General features: G+C 51.0%; 1 protein-coding gene across 2 annotated transcripts in view; it reads left to right on the forward strand.

Moving 5' to 3' along the window:
- NPLOC4 (NPL4 homolog, ubiquitin recognition factor) overlaps window positions 1-16691 on the forward strand; it is a 60985-nt gene that overhangs the window by 29714 nt on the left and 14580 nt on the right. For both annotated transcript variants that reach the window (XM_073886068.1, XM_073886069.1), the window contains exons 11-12: window positions 433-559; window positions 5314-5474. In XM_073886068.1, the coding sequence (XP_073742169.1) occupies window positions 433-559; window positions 5314-5474 (288 nt within the window). The remainder of the gene's footprint in view (window positions 1-432; window positions 560-5313; window positions 5475-16691) is intronic.

Here is a 16691-nt window from a genome sequence, read left to right on the forward strand (position 1 = left end):
GCAGGGAGCCCAATGTGAGGCTTGACCCCAGGACCCTGGGATCATGACCTGAGCTGAAGGCAGATGCTTAACCCACTGAGCCCCCCAGGCATCCCTCATCCTGGCTTTTAGACCAAATTATTTTCAACTCCATGTTCTTGATAAACTAAGGGTGGGTCTGTTGATTGTGTCTTGTAGAGCAACACCCCCTGGCCTTTACCCACCAGTGTTTTTTGGAGGTCAGCCTGTGGGGGTGGGTGCCTGATGGTTCTGGCCTTCCTGATTATTTGTGGTGGGAGTGGAAGGGCCCGTAACAGCTAGGAACTATAGGTGTTTGTTTCATGCGGTGTTTGACAGGCCACAGTTTAGTTCTTGGTGTTTTCTAAAGAAGAAACAGGAGTATGTTTCCACATGATGCTATAAAACTTGATAATGCCAGCTCTTTTTTCCTAGGACACCTATTTTCTGAGTTCGGAAGAATGTATCACTGCAGGAGACTTCCAAAATAAGCATCCTAACATATGTCGACTCTCTCCAGACGGACATTTTGGCTCCAAGTTCGTCACTGCGGTGGCTACAGGTACGTATTCTGTTCCTCTTCTTGTAGTGTTTCATTTGTAACTCAGCTACAAGAGATTTTCCTAATGTGCCTGTGGGACATGGATTCCTCTTTTTGTTTTATGGTAAAAATCCTGAACTTACTGCATTACCCACAAAACCACTAGAATCCGGGACTCAGTGTAGCTGTTCTCTTATCCTCTCATGTTCTAAGGTGAAGTCAGCTTGATTCTGGATCTCAGCTCAGGACTGCCTTTACCCCTTCCAGTAGCCACAGATGACTGTCTGGCTGTCTAGGAGAAAAGGGTTTACTATTTGTTCTTTATTTTTGACATTATGAGTGGGAGTCATTTTAAGACCATTTCTGAGTGTGTGTGTGTGTGTGTGTGTGTGTGTGTGTGTGTGTGTGTGTGTGTGTGTGTGTGTGTGTGTGTGTGTGTGTGTGTGTTGTGTGTGTTGTGTGTGAGTGAGAGATAATATGTGTATTGTATTCCGTGCTATGTACATCATAAATACACAATAAAAAATTGTGGCCTATAAGAAGGTGCCACCAAATCTTTCATAACATGCTTAACATATGTTGTCTTAGAAAAAAACAGGTCATAGGACTATACAATTTAAAAAGAGCGGGAGTTTTAAACTTGGAGAACCAACTCGTGAAAGCATCGTCTCTTCGGTAATGTTTTTGAAGTAAACGCTAACTTGGATCCTGTGAAGACCTGGTTTCTACTCTCACTGAACTGGCAACCCAGTTTGTTCATGGTAGCCATCCTTCCCCTAGCTCCATAGAAAGAAGCACCCCCAACTTAACAAAGACCAGTTTACAAGTAGCCCAAACATGTTTGTAAGTAACTGGATCCCCTATTAATCCCAGTTGAGGGGACTGTCATGAGAACCATGAAGAAAAACACTGCCCTCATTTTTAAGATCCATTTGGATTGACAGTCACTTTCTTTTTGAGGTGAGTGTCCTTTTGAAGAGTGAGAGGCAGTGGCAGCATCTTTCACATGCTAGTGTGAATTAGTTGAGTTGAATTATTTTCCTAGGACTATTGTTGGGCCAGGTACTTAAGCGAGTGGATGGGAGTGTTGACCAGGGTTACAGGAAGGTAGTTCCTTGGCACAGGGTCCTTCCATGAGGACAGCCGGGGAGAGCGGCTCAGACTGGATGCCGGGGAGAGGAGCAGGGAGGAGGCAGCTTTCACATCATTTGGAATTTCACCACGCCTGCTCTGTATTTGACCAAGGGGAGAAATGTGTTACCTTTTCACTCCCTGCAACACATTAGGCAGATGTTCTGGGTACAGTTGCTTAGACTGGTGGTTCTCAAACATATCAGACACCCCCTTTTGAAAACCCCTTGTTCAGGATCCTTTGTGATACCCTTTACTGTCCAGAGAGTAAAACTCACAGATGATATACCTCTCTGCACATGTGAACGTACCGGAGGAAGCAGAGTGGCCACCCGACCATAACACAGAGTAGTGTACTTGCGCACGCCAGTGCTTGGGGATTGATGCCTGGTGGGACGACACAGTGACTGAGCTAGAGTTGACAGCTGTGCGCAGACCTCACTGGTGCCAGTGCCCTCTTCCCTGAGATGCTTACTGGCCCCCCGTGAAGCGCTGAGCTGAACGTGTCCCCTTCCCTCCACTGACTTGCTACCACACTTCTAGAGAATTTACCTTGGATCAACACTGCATATTTGTTTTTGTGCTTCTGTATAAAAAATGGTTGATTCTTCTTCTTTTTTAAGATTTTATTTATTAAGAGAGAGCACACACAAGCAGGGGAAGAGGGAGAGGGAGAAGCAGGCTCCCCACTGAGCAGGGAGCCTGACACGGGGCTTGATCCCAGGACCCACGAAGGCAGACACTTAGCCAACTGAGCCCTCCCAGGTGCCCCTAAGATACAATTGATTTTAATCGGAGATCATACATGGGGGTTTTTGCCTGTAAGAGTGTGCAGGGCACATTCAAGGTTGTGTGGGATGTGGAATGGGCCTTTGTTGTATGGGACTCCCCCAAACACAGCAGGGTGTCCGACCTCTTCCACTTCGGCTGGCAGCCCCCCCAAGACCCGCACCCCCCCCCCCGCGGAGCCCTGTGCCCTATTGTTGAGGGCAACCAAAAATTACTTTCACGGATTCCAGAACTGCTGTCTTAGGTTTCCAAGGGCTCCCATGGTAACCTAGACCTTTTAATTACTTGGTCTATGGGGAGTTATTCAGTGGGCCAAAGGAACTGGCACATTTTTAGGATTATAAATAGTTTCTACTTGGGGGCTGCCTGTACCTTCAATTACTGATTCATAGCTCTTGTTGGGAGGTTGGAGAGTATAGATGATCCGTGGAGTTTTTCCTTCAGAATCGCCAGTTTACTGAGAGGTTTTGGAACTATAGACAGTAAATAATTTACAATAAGATCTGCAGTTAGAGTCCCTGCATTTCTCTCCTGACTTGTCCCCCTGATCGAACCCTGCGATGAGCTCAGGCTCACAGTTTTCTCCGGCTCCCAGGGGCGGCCAGTGGAGGGGCAGCCATCCACACTAGTCGCACATCTTGGACCTCCAAACAAAGTGTGCTTTTCCCCCGCGTCAGTGGCTCTTGACCAGGAACGTGCCGCTGCCCCGTGGAGCTGTTTGAGCTGCGCTTGCCGTACCCCATCCCTGAGTCGCCGATGGACCAGGAAGGAGTAGATGTGTGTGTGTGTGTCTGTGTGTCCGTCCCCCCGTGTGTGGCCATCTCCCAGGAGACTGTTGCATCTGGGATTTATGGTGCTTCTGCAGGCACTGTGCTTGCAGCTCCCTGAGAGCTGCTGCTGAAGCTGCACGCTTGGCCTTGCCTCTCCCTGCCAAGAACAACTCTAGCTTGAGACTGGTGGAGGAAGAGAGTCATGATTAACTGTGGGGTTTATGTGTGAACTTGAAGGATCTAGTGGAAGGAGAATGCATCACTGAGCCTAAGTTTAAACTCCCTGTCTTGGTGGGCTGGCCACCCATGTCTCTGGGCCGTTAGAGTCCCTTCCTGAGGCTATGTCCCAGGCACAGAGTTCTTCTGCTACAGGCCCTTTCCTCCCACGTGCAGGTTTCCTTGGCAGATTGACTTGAGAAGGGAAGATGCCTAACCATCTGAGCAACCCAGGTGCCCCAGATTAATGTTGCTTTAAAAAAAAAAATTAGGGGTGCCTGGGTGGCTCATTTGTTAAGTGTCTGCCTTCAACTTGGGTCATGATCCCAGAGTCCTGGAATCGAGCCCCACATCGGGCTCCCTGCCCTGCAGGGAAGCCTGCTTCTCCCTCTCCCACTCCCCCTGCTTGTGTTCCTACTCTTCGCTATCTCTCTGTGAAATAAATAAATAAAATCTTTAAAAAAATAAATTATTTGAGAGAGAGAGAGTGCATGTGTGGAGGGGCAGAGAGAGAGAATCTCCAGCAGATTCCTTGCTGAGCTCGGAGCCCGACTCAGGGCTTGATCTCACGACCCTGAGATTATGACCTGAGCCGAAACCAAGAGTTGGACACTTAACTGACTGCCCTACCCAGGGACCCCTGATGTTGCTTTCCACCACCCCCACCCCCCACCAACCCCAAGCACAGCAGGGGGTGATGCGCCCTGCATCTGCGGCCTTAGGGACATCAGGGAGTGGTCATGGCCAGCTCCCCTGAGTATGTGAGTGAGGGACGGAGAGATGCTAGGCTTGGTTGTCCACTGGGCCTCTGGAGTCCATTTGCACTTTTGGAAGCCGGCTACTGTCAGCCTCTGGTTCGTGAAGCTGAGCGGATGGCAGGCCCCTGGCTTGTCCCCTCCTAGGCTATTCTGCCCCCGCCCTTCACATTCTCTGGTGGTTTGGCCACCAGGTCTGGTTTCTGGTAAATGCTTGAAAGCCAGATGGAAAAAATTTCTATTCCCTGATCAGTAAATTATTTTGTTTTTGTCAAAGAAACTAAAATAGAGATGTTGAGGGTTTTTCTTTAATTCTCCAAAGCTGGAAATGGTAACAGACATTCGCATCGTCAGAGCCTAACCCGATGGTGCAAGTGCACATGTGTGTGGTGGTGGAAGTCAGCTGTCCCCACCGTCTGGTCTTCCCTCTTCCGCTCCGGGCCTGCCTTCGACAGGGTGCTGGTCCTTCTCTTGAGGATCTCAGCCAGGTGCCTGCTCCATTGAACTTACTGGATGGTTCCCTCTCAGCGGCTTTTGCACTATCCATGTCCCTAATTTGAAGTCACGGTGAAGGGTTTATGGCGTGGCGGTGGAGAGGTTAGGGGTGAAAGGCACGCGGGGCAGAGCACGGCACAGTGAATGCAGCGGCCCCGGCTCGGGGGCAGTGTCCGCACCTCCCGAGTGTGGTGCTGGAAGACAGTGTGGCGGCTGTGCGGGCATCTGCAGGGCAGAGACCACGGTACAAACACTGGCCTGTTTTCCACCATTTGTCCCGTCCACCTCCATCCCCCCGCTCCGTCCACTCAGGAGCAAAAGTTTGCTGGGCTGCGGGGTGCTGTCTGCCATTCACATCCCTGGTACTTGAGGACACGGCACGCAGTTGGGGCGGGGAGTAGAGACCTGTTGGAGGAGCTGTGGTGGTGCCTCCCTGCCCCACGTCCCAGGCCGTGTGCTCAGGCCACTTGTCAGGTTGCCGTCAGATGCTTTTGAATTCCTACCCAAGATAGAGTCTTGAGGGTTTATTTGTTCTGTGGGTCCGAAGTGACGAGGAACACATACAGACTTGGCTTGAATCTCCTCTGGTGGATTCTCCGTGAAGGTCTCTCTCTTGCAGGTGGTCCCGACAACCAGGTCCACTTTGAAGGGTACCAGGTGTCCAATCAGTGCATGGCGCTGGTCCGTGACGAGTGCCTCCTTCCCTGCAAGGACGCCCCCGAGCTCGGCTACGCCAAGGAGTCCAGCAGCGAGCAGTACGTGCCCGACGTGTTCTATAAGGTAAGACCACTGAGGCGCAGGGGGAGTGGCGGACGGAGAACGCTGTGAACGCTGACCTGCGTCAGACTCCGTGGTCCTGCCAGCCGCTGGTCCCCTGTGGCAGTTCAGAGCCTGCCTTGTGCATAAAGACATTCCAGAGCACGTCCGGGGTTTCTCACCAGGAGAGTGAGCGCACACGGGGTTGGGGATACAGGACACCGCATCAAACCCTTGCAACACAGACACAGTTTCCGTTTCTGAACATAAGGAGTCTGGGTACGTCAGAGCCTCAGCAGGAGTCAAGAATGGAGCTGTGGGGGTCGGTACGTGGGCTCTCCTCAGGCCATCAAAGTGTGAGTTAACGATTTAGACACATCATTGTCCGTTTCTAAATCTTTGTTTCTTGTGAGAGCGATAAAAGCTATTTTTATTGAAGAATGTCCTGTTTGAACATGTAGGAGTTAGGTGCTTCCCTCTAGGACCGGACAGTCTGTTTTCCCTCCTCAGCCTGGCGGTTGTTCCTGCTTACGGGCCAGGCACCTTCTTGCTTCCCGACTGGGCAGACTTGGTTTCTCTCTGGCACCGGCCTGCTGCCTGGACGATTCCTTCAGTTGTCTCTCCCGGCGCAAGGCCGCTTTTGTCTGTCTGAAGGGTACCTTGTCTTCATTTTGAAGACTCTTTTCACCGTATAAAGAATTCTAGGTTGACAGGTTGGCTCCCCTGTTACTAGACTCTGGGCGTTTCCAGCGGGAAAGCCGGCTGTCACTGTCGGGGCTTCCTTCCTCCATAATGGGACTTCTCCTACTGGCGGCTTTTTATGTTCTCTTTCTTTTTTTTTTTTTTTCTTTTTTCTTTATTTATTTGTCAGAAAGAGAGAGAGAGAGCACAAGCAGGGGGAGCAGTAGAGGGAGAGGGAGAAGCAGGCTCCTCACTGAGCAAGGAGCCCGATGTGGGACTCGATCCCCAGGGTCCTGGGATCATGACCTGAGCCGAAGGCAGATGCTTAACGACTGAGCCACCCAGGCGTCCCATTATGTTCTCTTTCTATTTATTTATTTCTTTTTTTGTTTGTTTGTTTATTATTTGACAGCACAAGCAGTGGGAGTGGGAGAGGGAGAAGCAGGCTTCCCACGGAGCAGGGAGCCCGATGCGGGGCTCGATCCCGGGACCCTGGGATCATGACCTGAGCCGAAGGCAGAAGCCTAACGACTGAGCCACCCAGGCGCCCCTTATGTTCTCTTCTTATTACTGTGTTCTAGCAACTTGGTCTTGATGTGCTTGGGTAGTTTTCCTCATGTGTCCTGCATTTGGGGTTCATTGAGCTTCTTGGATCTGTGAGTTGTGTCATTTTTTTGGCCACTGTATTCATTTTGCGTTGCTGCCGTTAACAAGGAGCTGTACACCGGTTGGCCTCAAGACCATCCTTGTGTGCTCGTTCACAGCCCCCCGGTCGGGCTCTGGGCTTCGCTCAGCCACCGTGGTGTTGGTCGGGCTCTGATTTGATGACTTGCAGTGTGCAGTGTTGGTGTCCCCGGGCGCCTGGGCATCCAGCCCCGTGGCTGCTCACAGCACGGTGGTCTGCTGATTCTCCCCACAGGCCCGCAGGGGTGTGCTTCTCTGACCGCCGCTGCCCGGGCGTGCTCGACAGTCTCTTGCTGATCCATCTGGCCCGCACAGCTGCCCCGATGTCCTCTCCCGACGTCAGAGTCAGTGGGTTAGTGACCTTAATCACACCTGCAAAATCCCCTTTGCCACGTAAGGGAACGTGTCCGTGGGCTCGAGTTCTTGTCTTAGTTACAGTCCTGGGGAGGAGGCTGGGAGACTTTTCAGGACCATCTTTAGAATTCTGTGGATGCCAGTTGTTTAATATCTTTTGGTTTTTTGGTTTTGGTGGTTTGTTGTTGGTTTCGATTCCTCCATCTCCTTTGGGGACTCCATGTATTTGGCTGCTTGAAGTCATCCCACAGCTCACTGGTGCTCTCTTCACTTTATTTGTCTTTTTTTTTTTTTAAGATTTTATTTATTTGAGAGGAGAGGGAGCGAGCGAGAGCACAAGCAGCGGGAGCAGCAGTGGGAGAGGGAGAAGCAGGCTCCCCACTGAGCAGGGAGCCCAATGCGGAGCTCGATCCCAGGACCCCGGGATCATGACCTGAGCCGAAGGCAGTCACCCAACAACTGAGCCACCCAGGTGTCCCGTCATTTTTTTTTCTTTCTGTGCTTCATTTTGGGTAGTCTGCGTTGCTGAGTTCTGCAGCCTGTTCGTGCTGACTTGTGTGTGTCTGGGCTGTGGCCGCTCCTGGCTAGCAAACTGTGTGGCCCAGTCACTGTGACTGTCACTGCCGCAGCTTTTGCCCGGTGCTCATAGGTCTCTACTCGACTGTATGCACATTTGCAATGCAGTTATAATGAGCATTTTAAGGTCCTTGTCTACTAAATCTGTCATTTCTGGATCAGTTTTGATTTTTTTTCCCCTTCTAATTATGGGTTGTGATCACGTATTTTCAGACCCTTGAGTCCAGCACATGTATCATCTGTGGGTTTGCAGCTGTTGTCTCTTTTTTCTTCTCGGGTGTTTGGGAAGTTTTTGTTGTGTGCTGGTCATGGCATATTAAAGAGCCACAGACCCTGGAGGACCTTTCCACCAGAAAGGGCCGCCCCTTCCTTCAGCAGGGAACTGGGGTGACGGGCTGTCCACTACATTGATGCAGTACTTCGCCGGGTCAGGTCTGACCCGCATCTGTGTAAGACTCTGTCTGCTGCTGCTTCTTGCCTTTCTGTAGAGTATAGTTCTCCAGACTTTGCACTTTTGTCTCCTTGGCCCTGAAAGACTGGGAGATTCGGTTTTTGTCCTTAAGAAGTCTCCAGCTTGGCTGCTGCCTCGTGCAGTTTAAACACGTGCACATTCCACCCCATACGCTGCAGAAATTTTGCATCATATGCCCACAACTCTCTAACAGCTTTTAAAATGCAGCTGGAGGGGTGCCTGGGTGGCTCTCTTGGCAAAGCATCTGCCTTTGGCTCAGGTCATGATCCCAAGGCCCTGGGATCGAGCCCTGAGTCTGAGTCTGGCTTCCCTGCTCAGTGGGGAGTCTGCTTCTCCCTCTCTCTCTGCCTCTCCCCCCTGCTTGTGCGCATGCACGTGCATTTTTTTTTCCCCTCACTCTCTGTCAAATAAATAAAATCTTAAACAAAAATTTATCAGTGCTATAGAAGCCTTAGGGAGGGGCGCCTGGGTGGCTCAGTTGGTTAAGCGACTGCCTTCGGCTCAGGTCATGATCCTGGAGTCCCGGGATCGAGTCCCGTATCGGGCTCCCTGCTTGGCGGGGAGTCTGCTTCTCCCTCTGACCCTCTTCCCTCTTGTGCTCTCTGTCTCTCATTCTCTCTCTCTCAAATAAATAAGTGAAATCTAAAAAAAAAAAAAAAAGCCCTAGGGAGCTCCCTCTGACGGGTTCATCATTCCTTGTTTTTTCTTGTACCGCTTGTATACCCCTTTTTGAGTGTGTTTAAGTGGGACCACCATGATGTAATTTCTTGTGTGGCCGTCCCTCACATTCCTCACGTTCCTGCACTGTGCCCGTGGCCGTGTAGAACTCGAGTGCGTTTGTTTCCACTGGTAAGGTGCAGCCCAGCCCATCTCGTTCTCCTTGCCGGGGCCACACTGGTGGTCCATAGGGTTTTGCTTCTACGAGTACCTCAGCTGCCGAGCTCTGGTCTCTGAATCCTGGTGCGTGTGTGCGAGCACCTCTGGGTCTTCAGGCTGGACAGGTGCCGAGGTGTGGAAATGGAAGGAGGTGGGATCTGGGGGTTTCCTCTGACCAGGTGCCAGCAGTCAGGGAGTGTTCCCGCTTCCACGCCCTCACCCTCACTGGGTGTGGTCAAGTAGTGCCTTCTTCCTGTACTTCTCCAATCAATAATGAGGCTAAATATTTTTTTTAAGATTTATTTATTTTTTTATTTGGGAGAGGGAGAGAGAAAGCAGGGGGAGGAAATGGGGGCAGAGGGAAAGAGAGAGAAAGAGAGAAGCCCAAGCAGGCTCTGCCCCGAGTACAGAACCCGATAGTGGTGCTTGATCCTATGACCCCAAGACATGAGCTGAGCTGAAACCAAGAGTTGGGTGCTCAACCGACTGTGACACCCAGGTGCCCCGAAGCTAAACATTTTCTTTTTTAAAGATTTTATTTATTTATTTGACAGAGAGAGACAGAGCAGGAACACAAGCAGGGGGAGTAGGAGAGGGAGAAGCAGGCTTCCCGCCGAGCAGGGAGCCCGAAGCGGGGCTCGATCCCAGGACCCTGGGATCATGACCTGAGCCGAAGGCAGGCGCTTAACGACGAGCCACCCAGGCGCCCCTCCAGCAATTTTTAAAAAGATTTTATTTATTTATTCATTTGCGGGAGGGACAGAGGGAGAGATAGAATCTCAAGCAGACTCCCCGCTGAGTTGGGAGCCGAACGTGGGGCTCCCATCCCCGGACCCCAAGACCATGACCTGCACCAAAGTCAAATACCCAACTGACTGAGCCACCCAGGCGCCCTTCAAGTTAAATATTTCAGTGGCTTTTCTGAGATACAACTCACACACAGTACAGTTCATCCACCAATAGTACAGTTTGGTGGGCTTCAGCATGTTCACACGTATTCGTGTGCCCCCATCTGATTTTGGAGCACTCTTGTCCCTGAAACAGAAACCCCTCACGCCTTAGCTGCCCGTCCCCGAGCCTCCCGTTCTGGAACCCAGTCGTTCATCTGCTTTGTGTCTGTGTGCGCCTGACAGCATCACATCCCGTGGGGTCTGTTGTGATGCACTTTCTTCACTTTCCTAACATCTTCAGGTCCGGCCGTGTCTGTAGCACGTAGTCCTCAGCCTTTGTCTCCCTGAGCATCATTCAGTGCCGAGAGTGTACCAGACTGCCGGGGGAGCGGGGCGGGCACGTCCCGGGGCTGAGGAGCTTTGGGCCTCGCCCTCAAGAGGGACTTTTGAAGCCCTTGTAACAAAGAATTCACTTCCTCACCCATCAGAAAAAAATAGAGGCTGAGTCGCTGTGTGGAATCACATTGTCTGTGTTAATGTCTGACGGGCAGGGGACGCCTGGGCGATGGGAAGGGACAGGGCAGCGGGCGTGGGCCGCTCAGCAGCACCTGGCTCCTGGCCCCTCCTCGGCCCTCTTCCTCTGTCTCGGAGTCAGCACAGCTGCTGCAGCCGAAGGGGCTGTGGGGTCCGCGGGAGCACCGGCGTGGCACTCTGGAACCCTGGCTGGAATCGCTGGGCCAGCAAGCAGAGGCCAATGTCCCAAGGCACAAGGTGTGCTCTTGTCAGCCACTATCTGGAAATGGCTGTGGAGCACAGGACAGTGGCTCTGCTGCACCTGCTCCTTCCAGACTACTGCAGCTGAGGCTCCGCTCAGGGTGCCTCTCAGGTCTGGGGCAGTAAGGGAGCCAGTGGGGAGGGGTGCCCTTATCAGTCTTGGAGAAAGCGCTTCCTGGCCCCTTGTGTAGGGGTTCTTCTCCTCCTCCCTCCTCCCCCATCCCCCATGGTGTTTAATGATTGGGCTTGAAAGCGTCGTAGACCTCACCCTTAGTTCCTGTTTGTGGAGCAGGCACTTCAGTTTTAAACCGTTAGTAAATGTTCACAAACCAAACCACCCCATGCTGGGAACCAGTACGAGAAATTGGAGCTTGTTGTTGCCCGCCCCCCCCAAAGTTCGTGTCTTACAAGGATGCATTTGTGACGCGATGTTTTGTAATGCAGAATCAATGTTTTCACTCATTTTTAGGACCTGAGGATGCCATTCTGAGCATTTGGACAGTAATTTCATTTAACCCTTTTCAGGAAAGCTTGTGGGTCTGTGGGTGACGGCAGAACCTGGTGTCCACGTTGAAGAGCTCAGTGTATCTTACACCTGAGGTTCCTCACCCAGGCTCTCTGACCCCAGCACAAGCTCAGGAAGCCCTTTCATGCATAAGATGAATGACTGTGTCCCTGTAGATGAATCAGACTGCTATCTGTTTCTCTTTTGAGGTTTTTAAAATTAAATATCAAATAGAGATTATTTATAAAACGTGTTTAAGAAGTACAGCATCACATAATACCCAGTCTCTCACCTGGTGTTTAAGGACCAAACATTCCTAGGACCCTCCTAGGCCTCCACCGCTTCCTTGTTCTCATGAGGTGACCACTGTACACAGTTGAGCTACAACTTCCCTGCTTCTCTCCCTAGTTGTACCTCCTGAGTTGGTTTTCCTAAGCCAGGCGACTTGTGTGTTGTGGTTGACAGAGACTTGCTGGGCCCCCTCCCCAGGATGGCCCCCGGCCATGTGCAGGTGTCAGCCGCCGCTCAGACTCCACACACTCTTATCATTGTGTCGTAACTTGTACCGATCTGAGGCTGAGTGAGGGCAGACTCCTTTTTTATTTGTGTGTTGGCTCTTCTTGTGTCCTGGGATGTGCGTGTTCAAGTTGACTTCCTGTTTCTTCCCCTGGGTGGTTGATTTGTAGGTGTTCTCGCGATGTTCCGTCTCCTCCCTTTGTCAGTCACATGTGTGACAGCTCTTAGCACGGCTCCTCCTGTCTGTGGTATCTTGATGCCAAAGCTTTATGTTTCACGATGGTCAGCTTTGTGACTCTTGTTATGGTTCAGCAAGTTGAGTCAGGGGATAGTCTGTCACCTTGTAGGAGGTTTATGCTTTCGTCTTACACATTTGGGTTCTTAGCCCACCCGGAATTGTTTTCAGTGTTTGGGGTGAGGCAGAGGCCCAACTTCTTTATTTCTCTTTTTAATCTTATGTGGATAATCAACTGAACACCATTTATTGAAAAGAACCCTCTTCTTTGGACCCTGTTGATCTGTGGTGTTTCTGTCCTCTGCTCTCCCCTCACCCAGGATGTGTCTCTCTGCTCCTCTCTGCTCCATTGGCCAGTTTTCCTCAACCGGCACCAACACCGTGCGCTTGCCATCACTCTGACTCTACAGTTACCCTCTATACCTGATTGGTCACAGCCCTGACTTCTCCTGACCCTTTATTCTTGCATAGAAGATTGAACACTAGCCTGCAAGCTGCACCAAAACAAACAAGTTTTGTTAGGATTTCGTCGCGCCCTTTTCTTTGCTGAGTTCCCCTGCAAATGTGGGGGGTGCTGCACCTGTTCCGTGTTCCCAAGTGTCTCTCAGGGAGTTAGGGTAGTGTCTTTTTAAAATTGCGTTTTCAAACTGTTGTTTGAAACTGGTAAATGTTTGGCAACTTTCCTGTCTGTTATTGGTTCCCCAAATTTCCATGTATATTCTTCTGGGTTTTCTGCACAGATGCGCGTATTGTCCAGGAACGGCAATTGTCTCTCCCTTCCCATTCATTTCCGCTCCTGCTGGTAGGGCTTCCAGAACAATGTCCAGTGACCAGCCCTGTTCTCTTATTTTTAACCGTAAAGGAGGTGCTTTCAGGATTTCGTCATTAACTATGAGTTTGCTGTGGGTTTGTTTGTTTGGTAGTACCCTTCATTGAGTTGGAAATTTGCTTTTTACTTCCATGTCTTGTAAGTTTCTTGCACTTAAGAAGTGAGCTCCCTTTTTTCTTTCTTTTTTTTAGGTTTTCTTTATTTGAGAAGGAGAGAGCATGAGTGGGGAGAGGGCAGACTGAGAGAGGGACAGAGAGGATCTCAAGCAAACTCCCCGCTGAGCAGGAAGTCCGAGGTGGGACTCAATCCCAGGATCCTGAGCTGAAGTCAGGCACTTAGCCAACTGAGGCACCCAGGCGTCCCAAGAATTGAGCTCCCTTTGGTCAGGAGCTTGTGTTATCCCTGTGCTTTAGGCATGCTGTGGTTTTCTTGGATTGCTTAGTCGCCTGTTAGTGAGAGCACGGTAGCAGTGCTTCCCACCATTTTTTATAGCCTTGTAGGATTTGAGACACTCATTTCTCATATGTTTTAGGAAAATCAGTTTGAGCAAAGAGGCCTCTGAGGGCAAACATGGAAGTAATCCTCTTGGTCCTCCTGTGGGCTGTGGGCTGTGGCTGGGTTGAGAGTCAGCCTTGCAAATGGGACATGCACCGAGGTTCATCCAAGGCTACTCATCATGTTGTTGTGTGTGATAGCAAAAATGGGAAGCAATCTTAAAGTCCAATAATGGGGCATTAAATTAGAATATATCTCTGGGGTAGAATATTATGTGGCCATGGAAGTCATGTGCTTGAAGATTATTTAAAGACCTAGGATACAAAGATACAAATGTAGTGATCTGAAGGGGCACCTGCATCCCAGTGTCTATAGCAGCAATGTCCACAGTAGCCAAACCATGGAAAGAGCCCAGCTGTCTGTCAGCAGATGAATGGATAAAGAAGATGTGATGCATACACACACACACACACACACACACACAAACGGAATACTACTCATCCATCAAAATAAATGAAATCTCGCCACTTGCAACAACGTGGATGGAACTAGAGGGTATTATGCTAAGTGAAATAAGTCAATCAGAGAAAGACAATTATCATATGATCTCACTCATATGTGGAATTTAAGAAACAAGGCAGAGGATCATAGGGGAAGAGAGGAAAAAATAAAGCAAGTTGAAATCAGGGAGACAAACCATAAGAAACTCTTAATCATAGGAGACAAACTGAGGGTTACAGAAGGGAGGGGGGTGGGGGCATGGGGCAACTGGGTGATGGGCATTAAGGAGGGCACGTGATGTGATGAGCACTGGGTGTCATATACAGCTGATGAATCACTGATCTCTACCTCTGAAACTAATAATGCAGTATATGTTAATTAATTCAGTTTAACTTAAAAAAGATCTGGGAGAGAACTCATAATGTAAAATTATACATATACCTGTATATGCAGCATGGAGATGCGTGTATGGGTGTTTGTGCACATGTTCCCATGTGTGTGTTTGTACAGGGGACAGGCCTGGAGAGCTCGGGGGTCCTTTGGGAGGGTGGTTGGTGCTTGTCCACAGCTCTGATGTATATTTCCTGGCGGGTACTATGCAGCCAGCAAAGAATGGCTGGGGGGAGGGGAGAGGTGTAACCTAGAGCCACTGTGACACTGTGGGAAGGAAGGGATGGGGGTACTGCAGTGACATCCAAGGCCTGTTGTTTGTAAAAGCAGGTGCTTTCCTGAGCCACTGCTCGGCATGGGTTATCTTGGGGGTATGCAGGGTGGAGGGGAGGAGTGTGGTCTGTTCCTTTCTGTCTCTCTCTGCTGCTTTGCTCTACACATGGGTTCCTTTCATAATTTAAAGCTAGAGTTTTCCGTGTTTGTGGTTGATCCTGCAGAAAAAACATGAGGAAGGCCTGGTGAGCAGTAACCACTGTTTGCATCTGGCATACTTCTTTCTTATTTTTTTCCTGTTGTTTTAGGTCTGTTTGTATGGTGATTATAGAGATTAAGGAGTACATTATTGAATATTTGGCTAAATCATAATGTATGATAGCTACTTCAGTTGTTTCCTGGATGTTGTTAGCGCTCCTGGTGTGCCTCGGTGCACCCTCTGGTCAGGGGTGGGCGAGCGTGCAGCCTGGGAGAGTGAGGTGTACCTGGAGGTGGGTCTGCAGGCGTGGTGTGTGGACGGTGTTTGGGGCTGTTGCCTGGATGTGATCACTGGGGCGTAGAGGTGGAGACGAGCATCCAGGGCCAAAAAAACCTTCAACACGGACAGGTGAGCTGCAGCAGAGACTGAGTGTGCACCCACAGGGTGCCGGGGGGCACCTGGAAGCCAAGCAGAGAAAGAGTTTCCTTGTCACATGGTGCTGACAAGTCCAGAATGGGGGTGCTGTCGGCACCACGTGACCGTCAGAGCCCTGAGCAGCTAGTGTAGAGAACGTGGGGCTGGTTAGCATGCATTTAAAAAAGAGACCAGGGAAGAACGGAGTCTGCTGGGAAGGCAGGTGGGGCAGTGGACGGTGCTGGTGTGGGAAGTAGGATCAAGACACTTTTCTTGTTTGGGTTTTTTTTTAACATAAGAGAAATAAACCGCATGCGTGTGCTACTGGCATTGGTCCTGTGGCAAGGGGTGACTGGTGATGGGAGAGGACCTGGTGTGGGAAAGGGGCTCTGGGGCATCCGGAGACAGGGAGGGGCCGGTGGGAGCGGACGTGGGCCCCTAGCTCCCGAGCTGGCGGGCAACTGGTGGAGGGCTGGGACTGGGAGTCTTGGAGGACCAGTTTGCTGGTCTGGGGGAAGCCAGTCATCAGCTGAGAGCAAGGCAACAGACAGGTGGAGCTGCTGGAATCTTGGAAGTGAGCGTCTAGACAGCAGGTGAAGGGACGGCCGGGGACGGGCAGCAGGACCTCTAGGGGCTGTGTCACAGTTCAGAGTTTCATGTGAATCAGGAGTGAAGGTCTGTCTCCAGGTTAATATATGGGACACTTTACTAATACGAAATCCAGTGTTTATTGTGGAAAATCAGAAATTTTTGGTTGTAGGAAAATAGGCACCCAACACCATTCATCACCTGCCCTTGCAATACCCACCGTGCACACATGGATGCCGGTGAGCTTATAATGGTATCAGCAGTGGGTCTGCAGCCTCTTCACTCAGTCCAGACCTAGAGACTATGCCAGGTGTCACACCTGGGTCCTGGGACAACAGTGGTGGACAAGTCACACTGCTGTCTTCCTTGCAGGCTGTCTGTGGGGCGACTGGGGGGTTGTCCCAGTGTGGTGTGGCAGGGCGCTACAGAACCTAGAGAATAAAAGCCAGCTTGGGGGAGCCCATCCAGGGCCCACACGTCAGGAGGGCATGGTGCGTCTGGGAGCCGAGGCTCTGTGGTAGCACCAGTGTACTAAGATAGTGAGGTGGGTGATGGGAAAACATGGACAGAGACATGGAAGGTGGTGCTGGGACATTCCTGCTGGATGGGACGTGGGGGCAGGAGGATTTTGCAGCACAAGCCTCATGTGCCAGTGGCCGGGCTGGGAGAGGGCAGGAGGAGGGAGATGTGAGGTGGGCCTGAAATCAGTATGAGGCGTGGTAGGAGGGGGCTGGAAACAAGGTTGCGGGCAGGAGGTCATTGTTGTAGAAGGTCATTCTGGGGCACAGAATGGGGGAACCCAGTGAGATGGCTGGTGCTGTTATGCAGGGGCATGTGTCCACTCCCTGTGGCCTTTGGGCTGCCCCGGGATGGCAGGGAGGAACCCAGGCTGGAGCCAGGTCTCTGGCTGGGGTGAGTGGGCAGGCGCTGGAGTCAAGCTGCAGTGAGTAGCACACTGAGAGCCAGGGGCCGTGTTTGAGGTCTGGCCT

Source organism: Callorhinus ursinus, unplaced genomic scaffold, assembly GCF_003265705.2.
Source record: "Callorhinus ursinus isolate GAN/ISIS: 27379988/994484 unplaced genomic scaffold, GSC_fseal_2.0 scaffold68, whole genome shotgun sequence".
In the NCBI taxonomy this organism is placed as follows: domain Eukaryota; kingdom Metazoa; phylum Chordata; class Mammalia; order Carnivora; family Otariidae; genus Callorhinus; species Callorhinus ursinus.